Source organism: Argentina silus, assembly GCF_951799395.1.
Source record: "Argentina silus genome assembly, chromosome: 11".
NCBI classification, from domain to species: Eukaryota; Metazoa; Chordata; class Actinopteri; order Argentiniformes; family Argentinidae; genus Argentina; species Argentina silus.
The window spans coordinates 15,536,847-15,558,632 of NC_139665.1; the positions used below are offsets into that span (position 1 = coordinate 15,536,847).

Below are 21,786 nucleotides of genomic sequence, written 5' to 3' on the forward strand. Positions count from 1 at the left end.
TAAAAAAATCACATCATTTGTCCAGCTCTTGTTTTGTAGCAAATGCACCCTTTCAAAGGAAGACTCATCATGCTGCTCTCTTTTGAGCACAATCAGCATAAAGAATACGATATTGAATGCAATGATACTGTATTAAATGATTGACGACGATTACTGGGTCGGGTTGGAGGGGGGTTTGCATGGACAGCACAGGCCTTGGTGGACAGCAGAGAGCATCATGAAAAGAGGGACCGCTTCTGTGTCTTCTCCTGGGCTTGAGAAGTAGGTGAACTCCCTACAGGCCAGATAATAATTAAATAGAATAGAAAACGTGATGCTATTGGTATAATCTCAGTCAATCTTTGCGCAACTGTTTTCACCAGATATTGTCACGCTCAATATAGGTATTGTATTTACTATTAATACTATTTAGTATTAACTCAGACAACGATGGACTTGTGGCTGATGTTATGCACTTGGTCTGATTTTATTGTTGATTCTTAGGTTTATTTTCTTCCAGACATTTTTCATTTCATTTCACAGGAGGACCACGTGTTAACCCTATGACAGCTGTGCTCTACCACGTTGAATACTGCAGCTATGCAGTGTTCATCGTTATGGCAACCTTGAGCAATTCATAGCTTGATTTCTGATAGGTTGTTATGTCTTTAGAATCTAAGTAATGTTTCTTATGGTAAATTCTCAGGTAAATTGTATGTACGTTTTTGGTCATGAGCTTGGAAACTAATCTGCCTGGGACATTTGGTTCCAATGTTATAGTCCTGTGAATCACTAATACATATTTAATAGATGTAAATGCCACAGGTGGCTTCGCTTAATGAAGACTGCTTTAGGACAATGGACGTGATCAAATAGGTGACAATGATTGGAATGTGGGAAGGGCCTTTTCATTAGACCAAATGAACTTCAGAAAAGATTGCTGTGTAACCTAATTTAATGATCCCATAAAAATAATTGGAATCTGAATAAGTCCTTTGTATTTATAATCATTGATCAAATAAACGAATTTAATTACTGATTAAGATATGAAATGTATGTATATATTACCGGTCATACTGTATAGAATGATTTAATAAGCAGATGAAGTAAATGTTATTCGCGTTGTGTTAGGGATATATTCAGTATGTTTTTTGTTTGAGGCTATCACAAATGTGCATATACAATTATCACAAGTGCTTCTAGGCATATGATACATGACTAGACTTATGCCCGGGTTATTCTTGAGAACGTTTTATGTGTTTTACTTAATTAGTCTAGACATGAATATTGTTTACATTTCGCTCGAATGTTCCTCGAATATGTTTTCAGTGCTATAGGCTTCTCTGGTAGAAAGACTGGAGCATAGAGCGTTAGGCCTCTTCTTGTGTTGTCTTTGCTTTATTTGAGCAAGAAGTCTAAAATGGGACAAAAGAAGATGAAATAAACACTACTTATGTGGGGCATTCATTTGAAACATAATGATAACAAAAAATAAAGTTCATTGACATGATCACAAAAACATTTATTTAGCAAACATAGACCTACTTTGCCAAACATCATGGGCCTTGTATGTTTATCATGTCGATCTGTAACTATTTGAAACAAACCAATGAATCAAAAAATAACATTATTTTTTTGCAAATTAACAACACTGTATAAATCCAGCTTAGTTGACAGAAATACTGTAGGGCATGTTCCTCCATTCAAAACCCCGCCCCGACGTTTAACACCTTCTCCGGTATGAAAAGGTCATCGTTAACCTGGAATGCACATCGTGTGTTGTCCCTTTGTTCTAGCTGGACATATATCCAGAGGTCTGGGACTCCATCATTCCAGGTCCACAGCTCCACTGAGTCAGTTTCGGATTACTACTGCTCTGTGTGTTACTTGGTATTAGAACTCTAGAACGACCGAGGCTCAACATGTCTGAGAACGTGGGAACTTACCTGCTGCCCCTCCAGGCTCCATCCAACGGCGCCCCGCGAAAGAAGTATACCCGTTACATCAAGTGCACTAGGCCTACCTACCTGGGATTGATCGCCTATGTCATTCAGGATTCTCCAGACAAGATGCTCACATTTAGTCAGGTAAAGACCAGTGTGTAATGTATTATGGCATATATTGTAATACGACTAACTTTTCAATGTTGATGTGAAACTACAATTCCCAGTACTGATGTGAACCTTTCTTTTGCAGTTGATGGACAAGTTGGTAGCATTTGTCTCAGGCGACAGAAAGGGTCTTGAGAACAACATCAGAGTCTGCTTATCAACCAACGACTGTTTTGTCAAGGTATGTATTTCCCTAAGACATATTACATACGATATACACACCATACGTTCTAGTTTCATTCATTTACCGTGTCTACATTTGACAGAAAGTGAGAGAGTTCAGCAGAAAGATTAACATGTGCTGCTTTATTCCAGGTTCCAGTCAGTCCCCATATGCCAAACGCCAAGAAAAACTTTTGGAGTGTCGACGAGAGTCAAATTACAGCGAAGATGGTGCGACGCCACTTCAAGGGCGTCCTGGACCAGTTCCCCGAGTTGTCCTGCAAAGTGGCAACGGAGGTGGACAGACCATCAGAGCGCTGCGCAACGGCCAACTCTCCAACAGCAGACTTCACAACTGCGCAGAAGAGATGCGAGGTGAAATTCAACAGTCCTTTCTCCATCGAATCTCTGCTGAAGAGAGACAGTCCCCCTGCTTCTCATCTGTGCCCCAATCCCTCCCCTCTTGTTTCCGGAGGGGAGCAGCGGACTTGGTGCGCCGCCACAGACAGAGGCGTTGGAACGAAGAGAAGGCTGAGCTTGGACTCCCCACCTGTTGAGATGCAACACCCTCTCCTCCGCGCAGATGACAGTTACCCCATCTACACGACAGGGGGCGACACAGCCCATGGACTTATTGGTGGTGGTGCAAGGCCTGTCAAGAGGATGCGCATGTGTGCTGACCCCCCCTACGTGATCTTCAGAACCCACAGCGCTGCTCCTCATTTCACTAGCCCACAGAACTGTAATGTGTACTACCCCGTGTCTACATATGCTTATGATTCTCGCCATTTTCGACTGTAAAGACAAATCTTGTCCATCTCTCCTTGTGCACTTGAAGCTTTTTTGATGTTTTCAATAAAGTTAACATAAACAATAAATCCGTCACTGCTGTGTTCATTTTCCGTGATAGAAAAACATTGTAACTAAGTTGACAATGCCCTTTTACGCAGCGTTACACCAATGTGATTGACAATACCGCGACAATCATTTGAAATGATGATATGCTTCCACATTTGATTAGATTTCTTCTCATGCCCAATGCGTCATGATGCCAATATTTCGATCAATTCGATGGGTTAACCAAGTCATCTTACTCCAACTATTATGTTATATATTTACTATCCACACCTTCACACAAGTTTCACACAATTTCCCTTTCATCTGCCCAGGCCTGTGGAAGACTAGCTTCCCTCTGAGACTCTGTGAGAGTCGAGGCTGTGGTGGGGTCCGATCCCACAGAGAATGTGTCTGTGGTTATAGGTTCGAATATTAATTTGAATTTAATTTAATTTCAAAGCAAACTAAATAAAATAAATACAACTAGACTTGCAAAGGCTACTTTTCATTTTGGTTGGACTGTGGTTGGACCAAGGTGAGGCAATACTTGACCACATTCCAATGTTATAGTCATGTGAATTACTAACACATAAAGTATTTAGTAGATGTTGCAAAGCCTGACAATGGACGTGATCAAATAGATGACAAATGTTGGAATGTGGGAAAAGCCTTTTAATTAGACCCAATGCACTTCAGAAAAGATTGCTATGAGAAAAGTTGGAGGGCGGTCTTCTCATTCCTCTCCACCATCTTCCTCTGCTCTGCCTCTCTGGCCTGCCTCTCCATCTCCTCCCTCTCTTCTCTCCAGTTCTTCTTCTGTGAAGCACAGAGGTTCTGTGTGGGCTTCGGCCATTTTTTCCTGTTTTGTCTTAGACCCCTCAATGGCCTGAAGGAGATAGTTGATTTGCTCCTCTTTCTCTTTGACCCTGAACATCTCCCTCCCCACATTTCTCACCCTGCTCTCCATTTCTCTCCTCTCCTCCACCCATTTCTTCTCTCTCCCTTTGATAGCTTCAACCTCCTTCTCAAGGGACTCCACTTTGAGCCGAAGAGAAAGAATGTGCTCATCTTTTTGTTTAAAGTTGGAGATGCCCCACTCGACAACATCTCTCCTCCCCTTCTCTAAATCTTCTCTCTCCTTCTTCCACTTATCCTCCAGGGCCCTGATGGCTCTCTGCTGGTTTAGCTGGTGGTTGTCTAGGAGCTGGCGGAGAGCGTAGAGTTTCTTATCCTTCTCTTTCAGAGCGGTCTGGTACCATGCAGTCACCTCTCTACTCTTTCTCTCCATCTGCTGTAGCTGCATGTTGTTACTCATGCTGTCCCTCACAGACCCGTTTTGGAGGGTCTGTCTTAGTTGACTAATCGTGTTGTCCTTTGCTTTAAGCAGATCAAGAATCATTCCTCTCTCCATCTTAACTTTGCTGCGAATAAATGAATGTTAATGAATCAGTTCAAAAGCTGAACGTGGAATCGAGGCTTTCTTTTCTGGTACTCGTTTTACTCTTGTGGAGCGTTGAGACACAACTATTTTAGAATGCAATTATTACGCAATAAATGTCGAGGAATTGTAGCTGCCGTTGTCACGACAACAATGTACAGCATATCCCCGCAGTGCTAATGAAACATTTTCTAGAGTTTTATCGCTTTGCTTCATTTAGTTCCTTTATTTTGATCAAATGTTTAAAGATCCTTTGATTCTCCTCAAAGAAAACAACCTCTTCCATCCTGAACTGTGAATTCCTGACATTACAATGTTATACTCCTGTGAATAACTAGTAAATGTAAATGTCTCGTTAGCGTCCTTCATTAGGCCAGTTTTACCAGGGACAGTAGAAGAAATAAATGGGGTGTAAATCACTGGAATGTGGGTAGTGCCTTTGCATTAACGAACTTTAAGATAAAGTGTAACAAAGTGTAGTAGCCTCCCAATAATTAAGTCCAATAATCACATACTCTACATTTATAGATTGCCTATAGACATAGAAATAATAATGATTAATTCTATAATATTATAAAGTGAAGAGAGACAGTCCTCCTTCTCGTCAGTGCCCTCCCCTCTGTCGGCTACTGAGAGGCGTTGGAACTCAAACAACACCTCTTACATCAACGGCACAGTGCAATAATAATGACATTCCACTGAACCACTTTACTTTTTTACTCTACTATATATACTGCAATTGTGTCATGTCTATTGTCTTGTGTCCCCAACAATTGTCACTGTCCAACCGTCTCACTTATATTGTACTATGTCACTTATTGTCTTTTCCTTACCTCATTGCACTACTCCGTATTTGTATTATTTGTATTTTGTATGATGCATTGTCAAGGAACCGAGCCCAAGAACTTTACTCCCTGCGCTCGTGTATGAGACGTAACAAATAAACTTGAAACTTGAACTTGAAAACTTGAAACGAGAAGGCTTCCTACCTGTTGAGATGCAGCATCCTCTCTCCCCCATCTACACGACAGGGGGCGACACAGCCCATTGACTCATTTGTGATGGTGAAAGGCCAACTTTAAATTCGTTGACTTCAGATCTTCTGTTATTGTTACATAAGGGGAACAAATGGCAGACACTATTTGTAAATTATTTGAATTCATTATTTCTAATAGCAAGGTTTTTTATTTTTTATAGAGTAAATATTACGAACATGAACATCTTCTGATGAATTATATGTACATTTCTGATTTACCTTGAGTTTGATCTCGAGCTTTGAAATCAAGAATTTCCCTTTCATCTGCCCAGGCCTGTGAAAGACTAGCTTCCCTTTGAGGCTCTGTGAGAGTAGAGGCTGTGGTGGGGTCCGATCCCACAGAGAAGGTATCCATCACCTGGTGCAACATCGCCCTTGAGAACAGATTCGCTGTGTCGTTGTACATCTGTGAAGAGCTGGTTGAGGATAAGTGACTCTGGTCCGAATGTTGTTAGGGGCTTCCTCGGCCTTGCTCCATAATGAGGGAGGAATGATCAGAGGAGTCAGCATGCGCTTTACTGACCCCTCAGAGCTCAGCGCACAACATCGCTTTTTTCCCGATCTTTCCCTGACAGTTTGGACAGTAGGTCTACTGTGTCCGAGACACACTTCCCAACAGCCATAGATCTAATAACATAAAACAATTCCAATTCACAACGTGTCTTTCCGGTCCTAGTTATGCCCATCGTGAGTATTGAATTTGAAAGTAAGAAAGGTAACACATTTACATTACATTTATGGCATTCAGCAGACGCCTTTATCCAAAGCGACTTACAACAAATATATTTGTTTAAGTAAGTGAATCATCTATCCAACAGTCATCATAAGACAAAGTAATCAATGCTCACACCAGGGGCCATTGGCAGTCGTAATGCCAGAAGCCAATTTTTTTAATTATTTAAATTATTTATTAACAGGAGAGAACTTGTACAGGGGGGAAGTGGGGGTGAAGAGGTCTCAAGGGTTGGGGTTAGGGTTAGTACAGGGAGGGTAGTGGGGGTGAAGAGGTCTAACACGAGGTCTAACACGAACAAATACCATGTGACAATTGGTTGTATACTAGTTGTATATTAGTTGTATATTATCTGATACTATAGGATCGAATTTGCACCGTACACCGTCAACCCATCCAATGAAAGCTCGTTTTGTTCTTTGGTATGCATGACACCTTGAACCCAACATTCTCCTCACTCTCATCACAAGACAGGTAGCTGCTGCTTTATTTCCCCAAGATGGTTATATGTTAGAATATTAATTTGAACGGTTTTAAAGCTAACAAGATCCACATTTATTTCAGGCTGGGGGGGGTGGTAGCCAGGCCGGCGGTGGCTATGGCCAGCGCTAAATAGATAGACGTAGTATATGGACCTACAGTAAATACAAATATGAGATTAAACATTCAAACACGCCCCCGGAATGGGTGGGCAGGCGCACCCCTGTCCATTGCCACCGGGTCCATGTCTGGAACATTTGGTTGGACTGTGGATCGTCCAGGGCGAGGCAATACTTGACCACATTCCAATGTTATAGTCCTGTGAATGACGAATACATATTTAGTAGATGTAAATGCCACAGGTGGCCTCAATGAAGAATGCTTTAGGACAATGGACGTGATCAAATAGGTGACAGTGATTGGTATGTGGGAAGGGCCTTTTCATTAGACCAAATGAACTTCAGAAAAGATGGGAAAAAATAGAGTTACCCAATTTAATGATCCCATAAAATAATTGGAATGTGAGTAAGTCCCTTGTTTTATTGTCATCATTGATTAAATAAACTTAGTTAACTCAGTTCCTTAATTCAGTTCCTAATTCAGATATTAAGTCATTTTATATATACAATGTATCAGCCATTTGTTTATGGATACATCTTCAGTATCTGTTTTGTTTGAGGCTATCACGATTGTGCATATGCAATTATCATTAGTGCTGCTTGGTCTATGATAAATGTGCACAGGACTCGACTGATACTTTAGGCTACTTTATATACTTAGACATGAATATTGTTTACATTTCGCTCCTTATTTCATTTTTCAAATTCCTCATTATATGTTTTCAGTGCGATAGGCTTCTCTGGTAGAAAGACTGGAGCACTTTATTTGTGCAAGTAGCCTAAAATGGAACCAAATAAGATGAAATTAACATGACTTATGTGGGACATTCATTTCAAACATAATGACAACAAAAAATAAAGTTAATTGACATGATCGTGAAAACATTTAGTCAGCAAACATAGACCTACTTTGCCAAACCTCACGGGCCTTGTATGTTCATAATTTCGACCTTTAACTATTGGAAACAAGTTTGTAACAAACCAATGAATGAAAAATAACATTGTTTTTTTTGCAAATTAACCACACTGTATAAATCCAGTTTAGTTGGTAGAAATACTGTATGGCATGTTCCTCCACTCAAGACCCCGCCCCGACGTTTAACACCTTCTCCGGTATGAAAAGGTCATCGTTAACCTGGAATGCACATCGTGTGTTGTCCCTTTGTTCTAGCTGGACATATATCCAGAGGTCTGGGACTCCATCATTCCAGGTCCACAGCTCCACTGAGTCAGTTTCGGATTACTACTGCTCTGTGTGTTACTTGGTATTGGAACTCTAGAACGACCGAGGCTCAACATGTCTGAGAACGTGGGAACTTACCTGCTGCCCCTCCAGGCTCCATCCAACGGCGCCCCGCGAAAGAAGTATACCCGTTACATCAAGTGCACTAGGCCTACCTACCTGGGATTGATCGCCTATGTCATTCAGGATTCTCCAGACAAGATGCTCACATTTAGTCAGGTAAAGACCAGTGTGTAATGTATTATGGCATATATTGTAATACGACTAACTTTTCAATGTTGATGTGAAACTACAATTCCCAGTACTGATGTGAACCTTTCTTTTGCAGTTGATGGACAAGTTGGTAGCATTTGTCTCAGGCGACAGAAAGGGTCTTGAGAACAACATCAGAGTCTGCTTATCAACCAACGACTGTTTTGTCAAGGTATGTATTTCCCTAAGACATATTACATACGATATACACACCATACGTTCTAGTTTCATTCATTTACCATGTCTACATTTGACAGAAAGTGAGAGAGTTCAACAGAAAGATTAACATGTGCTCCTTTATTCCAGGTTCCAGTCAGTCCCCATATGCCAAACGCCAAGAAAAACTTTTGGAGTGTCGACGAGAGTCAAATTACAGCGAAGATGGTGCGACGCCACTTCAAGGGCGTCCTGGACCAGTTCCCCGAGTTGTCCTGCAAAGTGGCAACGGAGGTGGACAGACCATCAGAGCGCTGCGCAACGGCCAACTCTCCAACAGCAGACTTCACAACTGCGCAGAAGAGATGCGAGGTGAAATTCAACAGTCCTTTCTCCATCGAATCTCTGCTGAAGAGAGACAGTCCCCCTGCTTCTCATCTGTGCCCCAATCCCTCCCCTCTTGTGTCCGGAGGGGAGCAGCAGACTTGGTGCGCCGCCACAGACAGAGGCGTTGGAACGAAGAGAAGGCTGAGCTTGGACTCCCCACCTGTTGAGATGCAACACCCTCTCCTCCGCGCAGATGACAGTTACCCCATCTACACGACAGGGGGCGACACAGCCCATGGACTTATTGGTGGTGGTGCAAGGCCTGTCAAGAGGATGCGCATGTGTGCTGACCCCCCCTACGTGATCTTCAGAACCCACAGCGCTGCTCCTCATTTCACTAGCCCACAGAACTGTAATGTGTCTACATATGCTTATGATTCTCGCCATTTTCGACTGTAAAGACAAATCTTGTCCATCTCTCCTTGTGCACTTGAAGCTTTTTAATAAAGTTAACATAAACAAAATATCCGTCAATGCTGTGTTCATTTTCTGCGATAGAAAAACATTAAATTGCTAATTCACTTTTACGCAGCCACTCACTGTTACGCAACACTCACTGTTACACCAATGCGATAGACAATCATTTGAAATTATGATATGCTTCCACATTTGATTAGATTTCTTCTCTCATGTCCAATGCGTGCTGACGCCAACATTTCGATCATTCGACGAGTTAACCAAGTCATCTTACTCCAACTATTATGTTATATATATTCTGTCCACACCTTCACACAGGTTTTACACAATTTCCCTTTCATCGGCCCAGGCCTGTGGAAGACTAGCTTCCCTCTTAGGCTCTGTGAGAGTAGAGGCTGTGGTGGGGTCAGTCCATCACCTGGTGCAGATAGCTGCTACCTTATTCCCCAGAGGTCGTTATAGCTTATAATATCTCTTAAGAACTCTTTTAAAGCAAACAAAATCAATTTTTTTCTAGGCTTGTGAGGGCTACTTTTCATTTTTGTCCATGCCTGGGACATTTGGTTGGACTGTCGAGGCAATACTTGACCATATTCCATTGTTATAGTCCTGTGAATCACTAATACATATTTAGTAGATGTAAATACAACAGGTGGCTTCACTTAATGACGACTGCTTTAGGACAATGGACGTGATCAAATAGGTGACAATGATTGGAATGCTTTTCATTAGACCTAATGAACTTCAGAAAAGATTGCTGTGGGAAAAATAGAGTAACCCAATTTAATGATCCCATAAAAATAATTGGAATGTGAGTAAGTCCCTTGTTTTAATCATCATTGATCAAATAAACTTCATTCAGTTCCTATTTCAGATATTAAGGCATTATATATATATAATATATATTAGTCATTTCATTATGGATATATATATTCAGTATCTGTTTTGTTTGAGGTTATCACGATTGTGCATATGCAATTATCATTAGTGCTGCTTGGTCTATGGTAAATGTGCACAGGACTCGACTGATATCCGGGTTACACCAAGTTTCAGGCTACTTTATTAGTTTCGAGGTGAATATTGTTTACATTTCGCTCCTTATTTCATTTTTTTTCTAATTCCTCAACATATGTTTTCAGTGCGATAGGCTTCTCTGGTAGAAAGACTGGAGCATAGAGCATTAGGCCTCTTCTTGTGTTTACTTTATTTGTGCAAGTAGCCTAAAATGGAACCAAATAAGATGAAATAAACACGACATTCATTCGAAACATAATGATAACAACAAATAAAGTTCATTGACATGATCACAAAAACATTTACTTCACAAACAGGCCTACTTTTCCAAACCTCATGGGCCTTGTATGTTAATCATTTCGATCTTTAACTATTGGAAACAAGTTTGTTACAACCCAATAAATCAAACATACCATTGTTATTTGCTCGTTCACCAAACAGCACAAGTCCATCTTCTTTTATAGAATACTGTAGGGCATGTTCCTCCACCCAAGACCCCGCCCCGACGTTTAACACCTTCTCCGGTATGAAAAGGTCATCGTTAACCTGGAATGCATATAGTATGTTGTCCCTTTGTTCTAGCTGGACATAGTTATATCCAGAGGTCTGGGACTCCATCATTCAAACTCTCCTTGTGCACTTGACGCTTTTTTGATGTTTCAATAAAGTTAACATAAAAAATCCGTCACTGCCGTGTTCATTTTCAGGGAAGCATTGTAATAAAACGATGTGATTTGAAATGATGATATGCTTCCACATTTGATTAGATTTCTTCTCTCATGTCCCATGCGTCATGACGCCAATATTTCGATCAACAATTTGGTTAACCAAATAATCTTACTCTTTAATTATTATATTATCTGCCCACCATCACACAGGTTTCATTATCTTTATGTCCTATATCCCATCAAATGGTAGCTATCACAGGGACAGTTTTGTATACGTCTAGGTCCTGCCTAACCTAAAGATTTAATTCAAGAGAAATTGACATATATTAAATCTGTCAATTTTAAAAACAGCCTTTTGACCTACATTCATACTTCTGTATCAATTTAATTGAGTTCCTTTATTTTAATCAAATGTTGTAGGATCCTTTCTTGTTCTCAAAGAGAAACTAATCAACAACCTGTCCACAAGTTGGTGGGCGAGGCCAAGCTGTGAATTCCTGGCATTCCAATGTTATAGTCTTGTGAATCACTACATATTTAGTAGATGTAAATGAATCGTTAGGCCAGTTTTACTCTGGACAGTAGAAGAGATAAATTGGGTGTAAATCAGTAGTGCCTTTGCATTAACATCAAGTGTCGTAGCCTACCAATAATAACCAGGTCCAATAATCCCATACTCTCTGTGTAGACCTATATGCTGAGACCATTGAGAGAAAATGATAAACCATCTTCATGAATTGAGAGGCCTAGGCCAATTGCTTCAGGGATAGTCCTGCATAGTGCAAAGTCTCTGTTCTAGTTCTTATCAAGGTAGGCTAATCAGTGTTGGGGTAACAAATCTATTTAAATTATTTCACAAGAATGTGTGTGTCTTATCCTTAACAAAGCTGTTTCATAGACATGGCTTTTACTCGCAATATTGTAAATGATAGATCAGAGGCTCCCCAGAAAAATGAGAGAGAGTGTGGTGGTTGAGGTTGGAGGCTGGTGGAGTAATGCATGGGATTGTAATGCATGGGATAAAATGAGGAATTGTGTCAAACACATGTCTATGATATATACCCACATTTGTCACTAGGACCACAGGCACCACTCACAGGGGCAAAAGTAACATCAAACTTTTTGGATTATAACCAATACTGTGATCCAAGTGTCCTCCTTGGAGACCTATAAATGGTATGAATTATTAGTCGACAAATGTACGTTTCTTATATCAAATATAGCACTGGTCTAAGTAAAGTAGTCTTTGAGTATTAGAGTTAAATGCACATTTAGTTTTTTACATTTGCCCCCGGTCTCCCCTACAATGGCAGCATATATCACCCTCCTCCAAACTCATTAACCAGCCATCCTAGGGCACCCTCGGAAATAATAACGTTTTTATCAAAGAGAGTCAATTAACAGTAATCTTCCTATTCGGAGGTGTCAACTCACTCCAGAAGTGTATGACTAACAGGGGTGTAGAGAGAAGCTCTAATTGGGGCCCTCTACATGTTCACACAGTCCTCAGAGAACAAATTAACTGTCTCTGCTGAAGATCTGTCAATAGCCTTTCTGTCTCTATCCAAGCCATGTTCCCTCTCTTTTTCTGTCCAGACTCTTAACAGAGACACCAGCCCGACAGCGAAGGAGACATGATAGTTAGATAATAGACCAATTAGGTGCAATCAGCCTCACACACACACACACACACACACACACACACACACACACACACACACACACACACACACACTTTTATTCAGTAAGTTTGAAACACCTCTGCAAGAGCTCCATTTAATTATTCTTAGATCCTGTCTGTCTGTCATCTCAATGTTACAAGACTTAGGCCTGAACACGCCCTATAGGCTGGTGAGTGGTGGAGTGTATGATCTCATCGATATTCAGTAAAGTAGTGTATTGTTGATTTACAGGTCATAAATAAATATCCAGTCTCTGAGTTGGAGAAGCTGTTGCATATTGGCCTTTGGCCCTGTGTGATTTACGATGGGTTTCAAGAGCAGGTACATGAATCATATCTACCTGCCCATCCCCTGCCACCATAAAACTCTTCATTACACTGCTAGCTGCTCTGTTCTGTTGTTTATTCATGGTTCCACACTTCAACCATATAGGGAGACATGGAGATGCACGTACCACACACACACACACACACACGCACGCACGCATGCACACACGCACACACACACACACACACACACACACACACACACACACAACCAGGGTTAACCTTTTGAGCATGCGAAGTCAATAGCCCCTCAAGTCCATTATGTGCTGGAGTGTGTTAGCCTCTGTGAGTAATACAAAGTGTTGTGCAAACATCCGCAAGATTTGGCAGACAACACTTCATCAGATGCCAAATGTCATGAGTATTCTGTGAGCTGGCCTCGAGGATAGCAAATAATATCTCACAATCAAGCCTCCAATTGAGATACAGTGCCCTCCATACATATTGGAAAGAGGAAGCATTTTGTGTTCTATTAGCTCTGTATTCCAACAGTTTGGATTTGAAATCAAACAATTACTATGAGGTTAAAGTAGAGATTCCAATCTGAAAGAAAAAAAAAACATTGAATTAATTTTGACTAATTTTGACCCCATAGTAATGGTTTGATTTCAAATCCAAACTGTTGGAGTATAGAGCTAAAAGAAGACAAGTGCTTCCTCTTTCCAATAATTATGGAGGGCATTGTAACTAAATGAAAATGATAGTTCCCAAAAAGGTCTTCCCATTCACTGCTATTACTGTAACAGTTTTTCAAAGTGAGTTTTTACTAAAGTGCAATAAGCTCCAACCAAACCCACACAAATTACTGGACATTTAGGCACAGAGCAAAAAGAGCCAGACAGATAAAAATGTCTCCAAAACAAACAAATGGGAAGATAATCTCTGTGTCCTCATTGCCAAGTACAATTAGATCAGGTGGCATGTTAATCTAATGCCAAGGGTTCTCTGTATGCACAGAGAAGTCCCAGTCAGACTCAGCCACAGAGCAGAGAGAACCAAGGTCACTCAGTTGTCTGCTTTAATGAACTGGCACTGGCCTCCAGTACCCGCCTCCTGTTTGTACGTTTCTGGGAAAGAGAGGGAGACTGGTGGAGAGAGAGAGAGAGAGATAGAGAGAGAGAGAGAAAGAAAGAGAGTCTAACATGGCTCGTTAGTGTGTGTTTCGCTATTCTTCTGGGAGACGAGCAGAGCAGAGGACACAGTGCTGATAAATGGTCTCTTCACCGACTCTCTCTGTGACTCTGTTGTCCTCCTCTGTGATGGATGACCAGCTACTCTGCTGCCACACGTCCAGTGTCAGAATTTGGCACAAGCTGGTTGTCACTTGTCTTAGGCTGATTCTGATTCTTCATGTAGCGTAGGCAAGGTTAAAACCTTAGGTGTCCGGGGTGCTTAGTGGCGTAGCACACTAATGCGCATAACACATAATCATGAGGTTTCTGGTTTGATTCCGACCCTCAACATATCTTGCATGTCATCCCTCCTCTCTCTCACCCATCCTTCCTGTCAATCTCTACTGTCTCTATCCCAATGAAGCAGAAATGCCCTAGAATGTATTAAACAACAACAAACAACAACAAAAAAAACCTTAGGTGTCTATTGGTATAGTGATAATGGAAAAAAGAAGATATAGGTTTTCAGTGGAAGTTGTATTTTCTCAAAGAAATGGTGACACCTCTATGTCACTCCCATTACAAGCACCTGCAACAAAATCTCATTATCATTTGAACGATATCGTAGGTAAAATCCCAGGATAAATATCCCAGAATCTGTAAAGATGTCTACGTGTGACCTCGCTGTGAAAGTGTGAAAGTTTCCCACAAAGCATTGCATTAGCAACAACTTATGTGGGCAGTATTAGGCATTCACTTTGAGTAGTTATAGTACCCCCCCCCCCCACACACCCCCCCCCACACCCCACCCCCAACCTACCACCTGATGTTGATGTTGCTGTTGATGTTGATGTTGCTTACCAAGAGAGGATTCCTAAACATCTGTACATCGCGCTGACTGCCAATACATGTAAATATCAGATTCTGGGACATTACTTTACACAGGATATCGTACAAAAATGGTGGTATTGGTGGTATTTTGTGTTTTCTCGTAAAACTGTTGTCCTCCCATGTCAACATCGCTTTATGAAGATCTGTCTACCCCTGTAAAGCTGGAGCGTATGAAACAGCTACAGTGTTCAGCCGCCTTGAGTCATCTCACCATGTCCCATCTGTCACCATTATCCTACAGCTCTCCTGACCTTCTCTGTCAGCCAGAGTTGCAGGGGCCAGTCAGGCTCCTCCTCCCTCTCCAAAGAGATCCCATGCAGCTAGGCCTGGCCAGGCCGTAAATGCAAGCCTCAGGGGGGAAGATTTAGGAGAGCCCACAGCTCTTATCCTCATGACTAGATGACTAGTAATACATCTACACTCTAGCCTGATGCACTGGGGCCTCTGACATGGGAGTGGACAGCCTTGGGCTGCAGTAAATTTGAACTGACGCCAAGCTTAATGGAATGGATTGGTGCAATGTTAGTGAGGCACCACTGAGTGAGTGAGTAAAGCCTGAGGGAGCCGTGTTATTTAGACAACAAGAGGATGTGGACATTGCATATCCTGGTTGTTCTGCTCTAGGGAATGGGCTGGTCTTTAATGTTTTGTGTTGCACGCCACTGGTTTGAGCTATTGGTGGATGGGTTTGTGTCATAGAACCACTTATGTTGCCTTTGGTAGTGGTGGTGATGATGGTGATGATGAAGATACTGAGAGTAGGCTTAATTTGTGTTGGATACCGTTCCTCATTCCATTCTATGCATTACAATGACATCCTCCCATTTCCACCTCCACCAGCCTCTCCTGAAAGAACTCCAGCCATGCCTCTGCTCCCCTGGGGTGGTAACCTGATGGACCACCCCTAGCCTAGTATCCCTAACCTGCCAGAATGATGATACTGTATGCATTGGTCAAGAACATGTTATCTGTCCTGATATTTACCATCTGTTTTCCATGTGTAAAACATATAAATAACACACTAAACCCTAAGTCACATTCGAGAGCCAAGTGGAGTTGAGTTGAACTGTCCTGGGCTGGCCAGGTTACTCATCTACTTCAGTTGCTAAAACTGAGCTGAAAAGGACCACGGAAAGGAAAATATCCGAGCCAGCACAGTATGGTTCGGGTTGGCCTAAACCCCTAATTTGTGTTTTGTTTGGTTGTGAGACATAGGGTTATAATCTACATGCATAAACATACCACAATTTACATATTTTGGAGAAATGACAAACATGGGGGATCGAGGTTTTGGACACAACGGAGACAGGTGCTTTTAGTGTGCTCTATCATGTTGTGTTCTTGGTTGTGATGATGTGTAATAAGATTGGACTGAAATATCCGGGGGTTGGTCAAGAGTCGGGAGGGAGTGTCTGCGCTGTGGTATCCCCACAGGAAAACGTTTGAAGAAGAGAGTCACGGTGCTAAAACAACCGCAGCAAGGGAGCGAGTCCTTGATACATCACCGAGGAATATGCCAGGTTTCTCGGGCAAAGCGGGACGCTCGAAACACCAGCGAAACATGGATATTGCATATTTAATGCTTTTAATTTAGGTCAGTAGACATACATTGCCCTGTTGACGACGTATGTTCTAGCGAAATCTTCCTGCTGCTCCGTCCGTCCCGTTGCCAGCATGGAGAAGACGCTCTGCAGTCCCCATCCTGGGACAAATAAAACGAACTCTGGTTCTCTTCCATCGGACAGGGGGAATTCAGCCCGAAAGATCGGGCGGACTGGTTCGCACAGCCCCGGCTCAGCTTCACTCGGTAGCTCGGCAGGCGGAGGAGGCAGTCGGGGAGGTTTATTGGGGAACAGCATGAATTTGCAGCAAGCTCATAAGCGGCAGTTAGAAGGAGTATTGAGTAAATACACAAACCTATTACAAGGATGGCAGAACAGGTAAGCACTTCATATAATTACGAGGTCTATTAATCGCCTTGTCATACCAGTGTCCATCGGTGCGTGGAATTTTTTCTCCACCGTCCACGTTGCACTGCAAACGTCAGCTTTGTTGCGTGTAGTAAATCAAACAGTTGTGAAAGATTTTCTTTTATTTATTTAATAAGAGACATCACATTTTTCTTTAATATTTGGAGTTTTCCGTTGGCTCAGATATCAATGTCCTTGACCGCAGTTATGATCCATAACCCACTCATCCACAATGGGATATTGAAATTGTAACATATGTCGACAGTCACAGCCGTGGGTATTGGGCAACAGTGGTCCGTACAGGATCTGTCATCATTACTAGGCCCGGCGGACACATTTCCTTTTTCTTGCTATGGCCCACTTAGGGCGCAGAGCCACGTTTGTAGACCACTAATGGAATAAGCTTGTCAAGCGTTGTGAAGTCCAACCGCTTGGAAGTTTTCACTCTGACACAGATCAGCATGATGCCAACTATACAGCGGCGGGTTGTTATTGTAGCCAACTTATCTGATGCACATGGAGAGATGGAGAGCGCAAGGAGTAGTCAAGGTTTATGGTCAAAGAGCTTTAAAAATGTATTTATTGTTACTGTCATTGTTTTGAATGACAGCGCATGGCACTATAATTGTGTTAGTAGTGTAAGTAATCAGTGACTGAGCGTGAAATCAAACCTCAATCGATAAAAATTAAACATGACAACGTATTGAAACACCACACGCCAGAGATGGAGCACAGGTTTGTTTACATTAAACAGATACAGTCTTGGTGGATAAGCCTCACGCTACCCAGTGTAGTCATACCACTGCAGAATCAAGGTGAGAGAGCTGAATAGAACAGCGTGCATCTAGAGAATACTATGTTGTATGGTCTGGGCAGGCAGCCAGTGTGCGTGGGAGGATGGCCGGGGTGTGGGGGCGCACCAGGTAAGGTGATTGACATCCAGAGACGCCCAGTCAGGATGGCTTCTCTCCCAAGCCTCCTTTCCCAACCTCTGCCTGCTTCAGCCTGGCAGCACAAACCCACCAGTGATTAACCTGGCAGCACATCAGTGTGTGTGTGTGTGTGTGTGTATGTGTGTGTCTTTCTGTCTGTATTTCTGTGTGTGTGTGTGTGCGCGCGCCAGCCCTGGGCCCATACACTGCAGTGACAGATGCCAGGTACCTGAGCTGGTACAGATGGTGTTCATTTAGAGAGGTGACGGTGGGATGTTATTGATTAATGGGAATCCAAACCAAAGTTGTTGTTCTTATTGAAAGGGGGTATGACCTTTTAACACACACACACACACACACACACACACACACACACACACACACACACACACACATACACACACACACACACATACACACACATACACACCTTTCTCTCTCTTTGTCTCTCATTTCAAAAGGTTAGGCTATGTCAAGCAGGTGAAGTCTGCAAATATGCCAGTTTAATTAGGCCTATGTAAAATCTGCTGGCTATTCTCTCTGAGATATGAATAACTATGGTGAATTACCCGTACAAGAACTAAATCCTTATTTCCTTAATATGTTTTTAAACTACTTAAGTGGTGGTGTATTAAATTAGACTAATATTTGTTCTTTTGAGTTGATATCAATACATGACTCAATACATTGGTATGTGCCTAAGGCTGGCCAGCTTGGCTTTCAGGTACAGGTACAGTCAGCACCAGCCCAGAATATCGTAATAAAACCCTGTTATTCCCAAACTCAAATCCATAGCAACACCACCATCTTGTTTTCTTCAGTCAAAGGAAACGAATGCTTACCTATCTGAACCAGAGCGTTGATGAAGGCTGTACTTACGCACCTGCTACAGGAAAATAAGGACAGCAGCCAAGATGATAGCTTGGCCTTGGGGTTATTTGACTATTATGTTATGTGTGTGGCACTTTGCACTGCTTTTCAGCTAGATGCATCATCCGTAGTTGAATGGGAACCTTTTCCTATAGGATACCCCTCCTATATTCTCTCCGTTTCTCTCTTGACAGTACATTATTTGATGTGCCATAATGGACCAAGTAGGACAACATATTTTTTCCTCAGAACACAATGTTTTTATAGGATGACTTGCTTAACTGTCTTGCACTATTTTCTCCCTCACCAGAGATCTATTTTCCTTGAACATGGCAGTATTGAGACAGTTGGATGTAGTGTGTTTGACATTTGGATTCAGGTACATGCCTTCTAGACGTTCCCTCAGTGAAGACAGATCCTTGTCTTGTGGCCAGAGCTGGCACATTCTGAGGAAGAAAAAAAAAAGAAGAAGCTGAAAATGTAATATGTCAGAAAGTATGTTGCTTCCAGAAAACCTCCTCTGACATATTCTCCAATGTCCACCAAGAGTCTAAGGCTGCCACACACGACAACTGTAACTATTTGGAACCAACAACCTTCCGTGTCTACCGTGTGGGTGAACCTTAAACGCCTTTCCTTGATCCTTGATTTCACAGGTCTTAACTCTTCACTTCCTTCTCAAAATGCATTGGAAGGGAAGATCCAAGATCCCCCCTCCTTGGACCTTCCCCTCCAATGCGGTTTGAAAATGAGACAAGGAGAGAGGACACGAGAAGTGTAGGAAAGTAAAGATTTGAGTTGTGTTCAGAAATGGCAAGGAATGTAAGACTCAGTCAGAGTGAGAGGCTGTGCTGGAGTAATTACATTGCCTGCCAGTTTCATATTGTGTGTGTGTGTCTGTGTCTGTGTCATGTCAATGTGAAGGGTTTTCAAGATGTGTCGATGTTTGTGTATACATTTGTGTGTGTCTGAGTGCACACATGTCTGAGTGTTTTATGCATGTTCTCTATGCACCACCTGTGTGGCTGGTGTGGATGCTCCTCCATTAGGGGTCCCAGTGTCTGAACACACACACACACACACACACACACACACACACACACATAGGTCTCATTGCTGTTAGGATTAATGTGTGTACAGTATCACACAGGGTCCCCTGTGCCAAACTAATGCCTCTCAATGAAAAGTCTTGGACGAGGTGCCAAGACAACAGCAGAGCCAGCCAAGATGTTCTTGAGGCTGCTATTGTGCCCATAATGTGCTGCAGTGCACCTGCAACAAGGGGAGGAGAATATAGATGATCGTGGCTTTCTGGCTTACAGGCATACAGGGTAAAGCTGCTGAGCCAGCTGATTAACTTCTACTGTACTGGCATCTGTATGTATCCTGTATTTAACCAGGTAAGACCCATTGTAAGAATGGGCCATCTTTGGCCACTAGACAACGATGTGTCTCCACTGAAGGAACGTCTAGAAGTCACGTGCCTGCATCCAAATGTCAAACACACCACATCCAACCGTCTCAGTACTGCCATGTTCAAGGGAAAAGATCTGTGGTGAGGGAGGAAATAGCACTGGCCTTTTCAAGTCTTTATATAAAAACATTGTGCACAAATATGTTGTACTTGGACCATTATGGCACATCAAATAATGTACTGTCAAGAGGGAAGGGAGAGAATATAGGAGGGGTATCCTATATGAAAATGTTCCCTTTCAGCTACTGATGGTGCATCTAGTCATTGAAAGGGAACCCTCTTTTGCAAGAGTGACTGTGCAAACTTCTATATTCTGACACTGTGTTTCAGTATTTCTCTGACGAAAGAGATCGCTTCCCAAAACACGACAGCAATAAAGTCTCTTGAAGGGAATGAAGCCTCCTTTAAAAAAATAATAATAATCTTTTAATGAGTATAAGAGTTAATTTAGTAGTTACTTTTAAAGTGTGGTTGAAGTACGCCACGCTGATTTCGGGGTCACTGTGTCACCTGAGCACCAAGTTGTTTCTTTTGAAATAGAACAGGGTGTGCGGTGGCTCGAGGAGGGTTGCCACGGTTACGACTGACAGGCGGAGATCTTTTGAAAACATAAATGGATACAAAAATATCTCCCAGTTCACACGATAAGGCCTATAACTTGGCTCTGTGCACATTAGCATACTCACATCTCCCTACATTTCTTTCATTTTCATTTCAAAGTGGTTAGAGAATTGGGCTCCGACACTGTATGGTTCTTGCACTTCTCTCATCTTTGAATGGGTAGAATATGTGAGTAGGTCTGGAATGGACCTTGTTTATTACTGTTTGTTCATATATAAAGTACCTCACCAACGCCTATAAGGAATGGGCTGGGAGGTGTGAGCACAAACACACTCAGACAAAACTGTTTTTAGGGTCATAATAATAGTATACTATGCAAGTACAAACTCCTGTCACTGTCACTCCAGACTTGGGTGTGCTGTTGAGGGAGCAGATGTATCACACTAATCGGCCTCATCTCACCCTGGACACACTTTCCTAAACTGATGTTTGTCATTCAGGGCCTCTTCCACCTCTTCACTTGCTGCTTTCTTGGTGCTATGCGGCTTTTTGTGTGACTGAGGCAGGATTCGAACTCGGGTCTTAGAGCTATCTGTGAGCTATGTTGCTAAGCTAAAGCCTATAGGCATAAGCTTGGGGAAAGGTAAGGCTGTAACCCAGGTCTCAGACCAGGTCACTCAACACACAAGTGTGTTCACCTCTGTTGAACTAGTTCTATGATGAGCCTACATCTGTATGTATATATGGAGGTTCTATTTACGTGTCTCTCGTCATCCAGAGAGTCTGTGAGGAATGAATCACTCCTCTGCAGATGTGTCTCCTGGAGACGGGCATGCTGCTAACGCTTTGCAGGGCTCCATTGATCAAAGCTGTGTGTGTGTGTGTGTGTGTGTGTGTGTGTGTGTGTGTGTGTGTGTGTGTGTGTGTCTTTGTTGG

The 21,786-nt window shown here is 42.3% G+C and overlaps 1 protein-coding gene across 1 annotated transcript in view; it reads left to right on the forward strand.

Annotated features, from left to right (window-relative positions):
- Positions 1-16,559: 16,559 nt before the first annotated feature.
- LOC310811875 (oxysterol-binding protein-related protein 10-like) overlaps positions 16,560-21,786 on the forward strand; it is a 48,362-nt gene continuing 43,135 nt past the window's right edge. Inside the window, exon 1 of the mRNA XM_083680214.1 lies at positions 16,560-16,983. Coding sequence (XP_083536340.1) covers positions 16,718-16,983 — 266 coding nt within the window. The 5' untranslated portion in view covers positions 16,560-16,717. The remainder of the gene's footprint in view (positions 16,984-21,786) is intronic.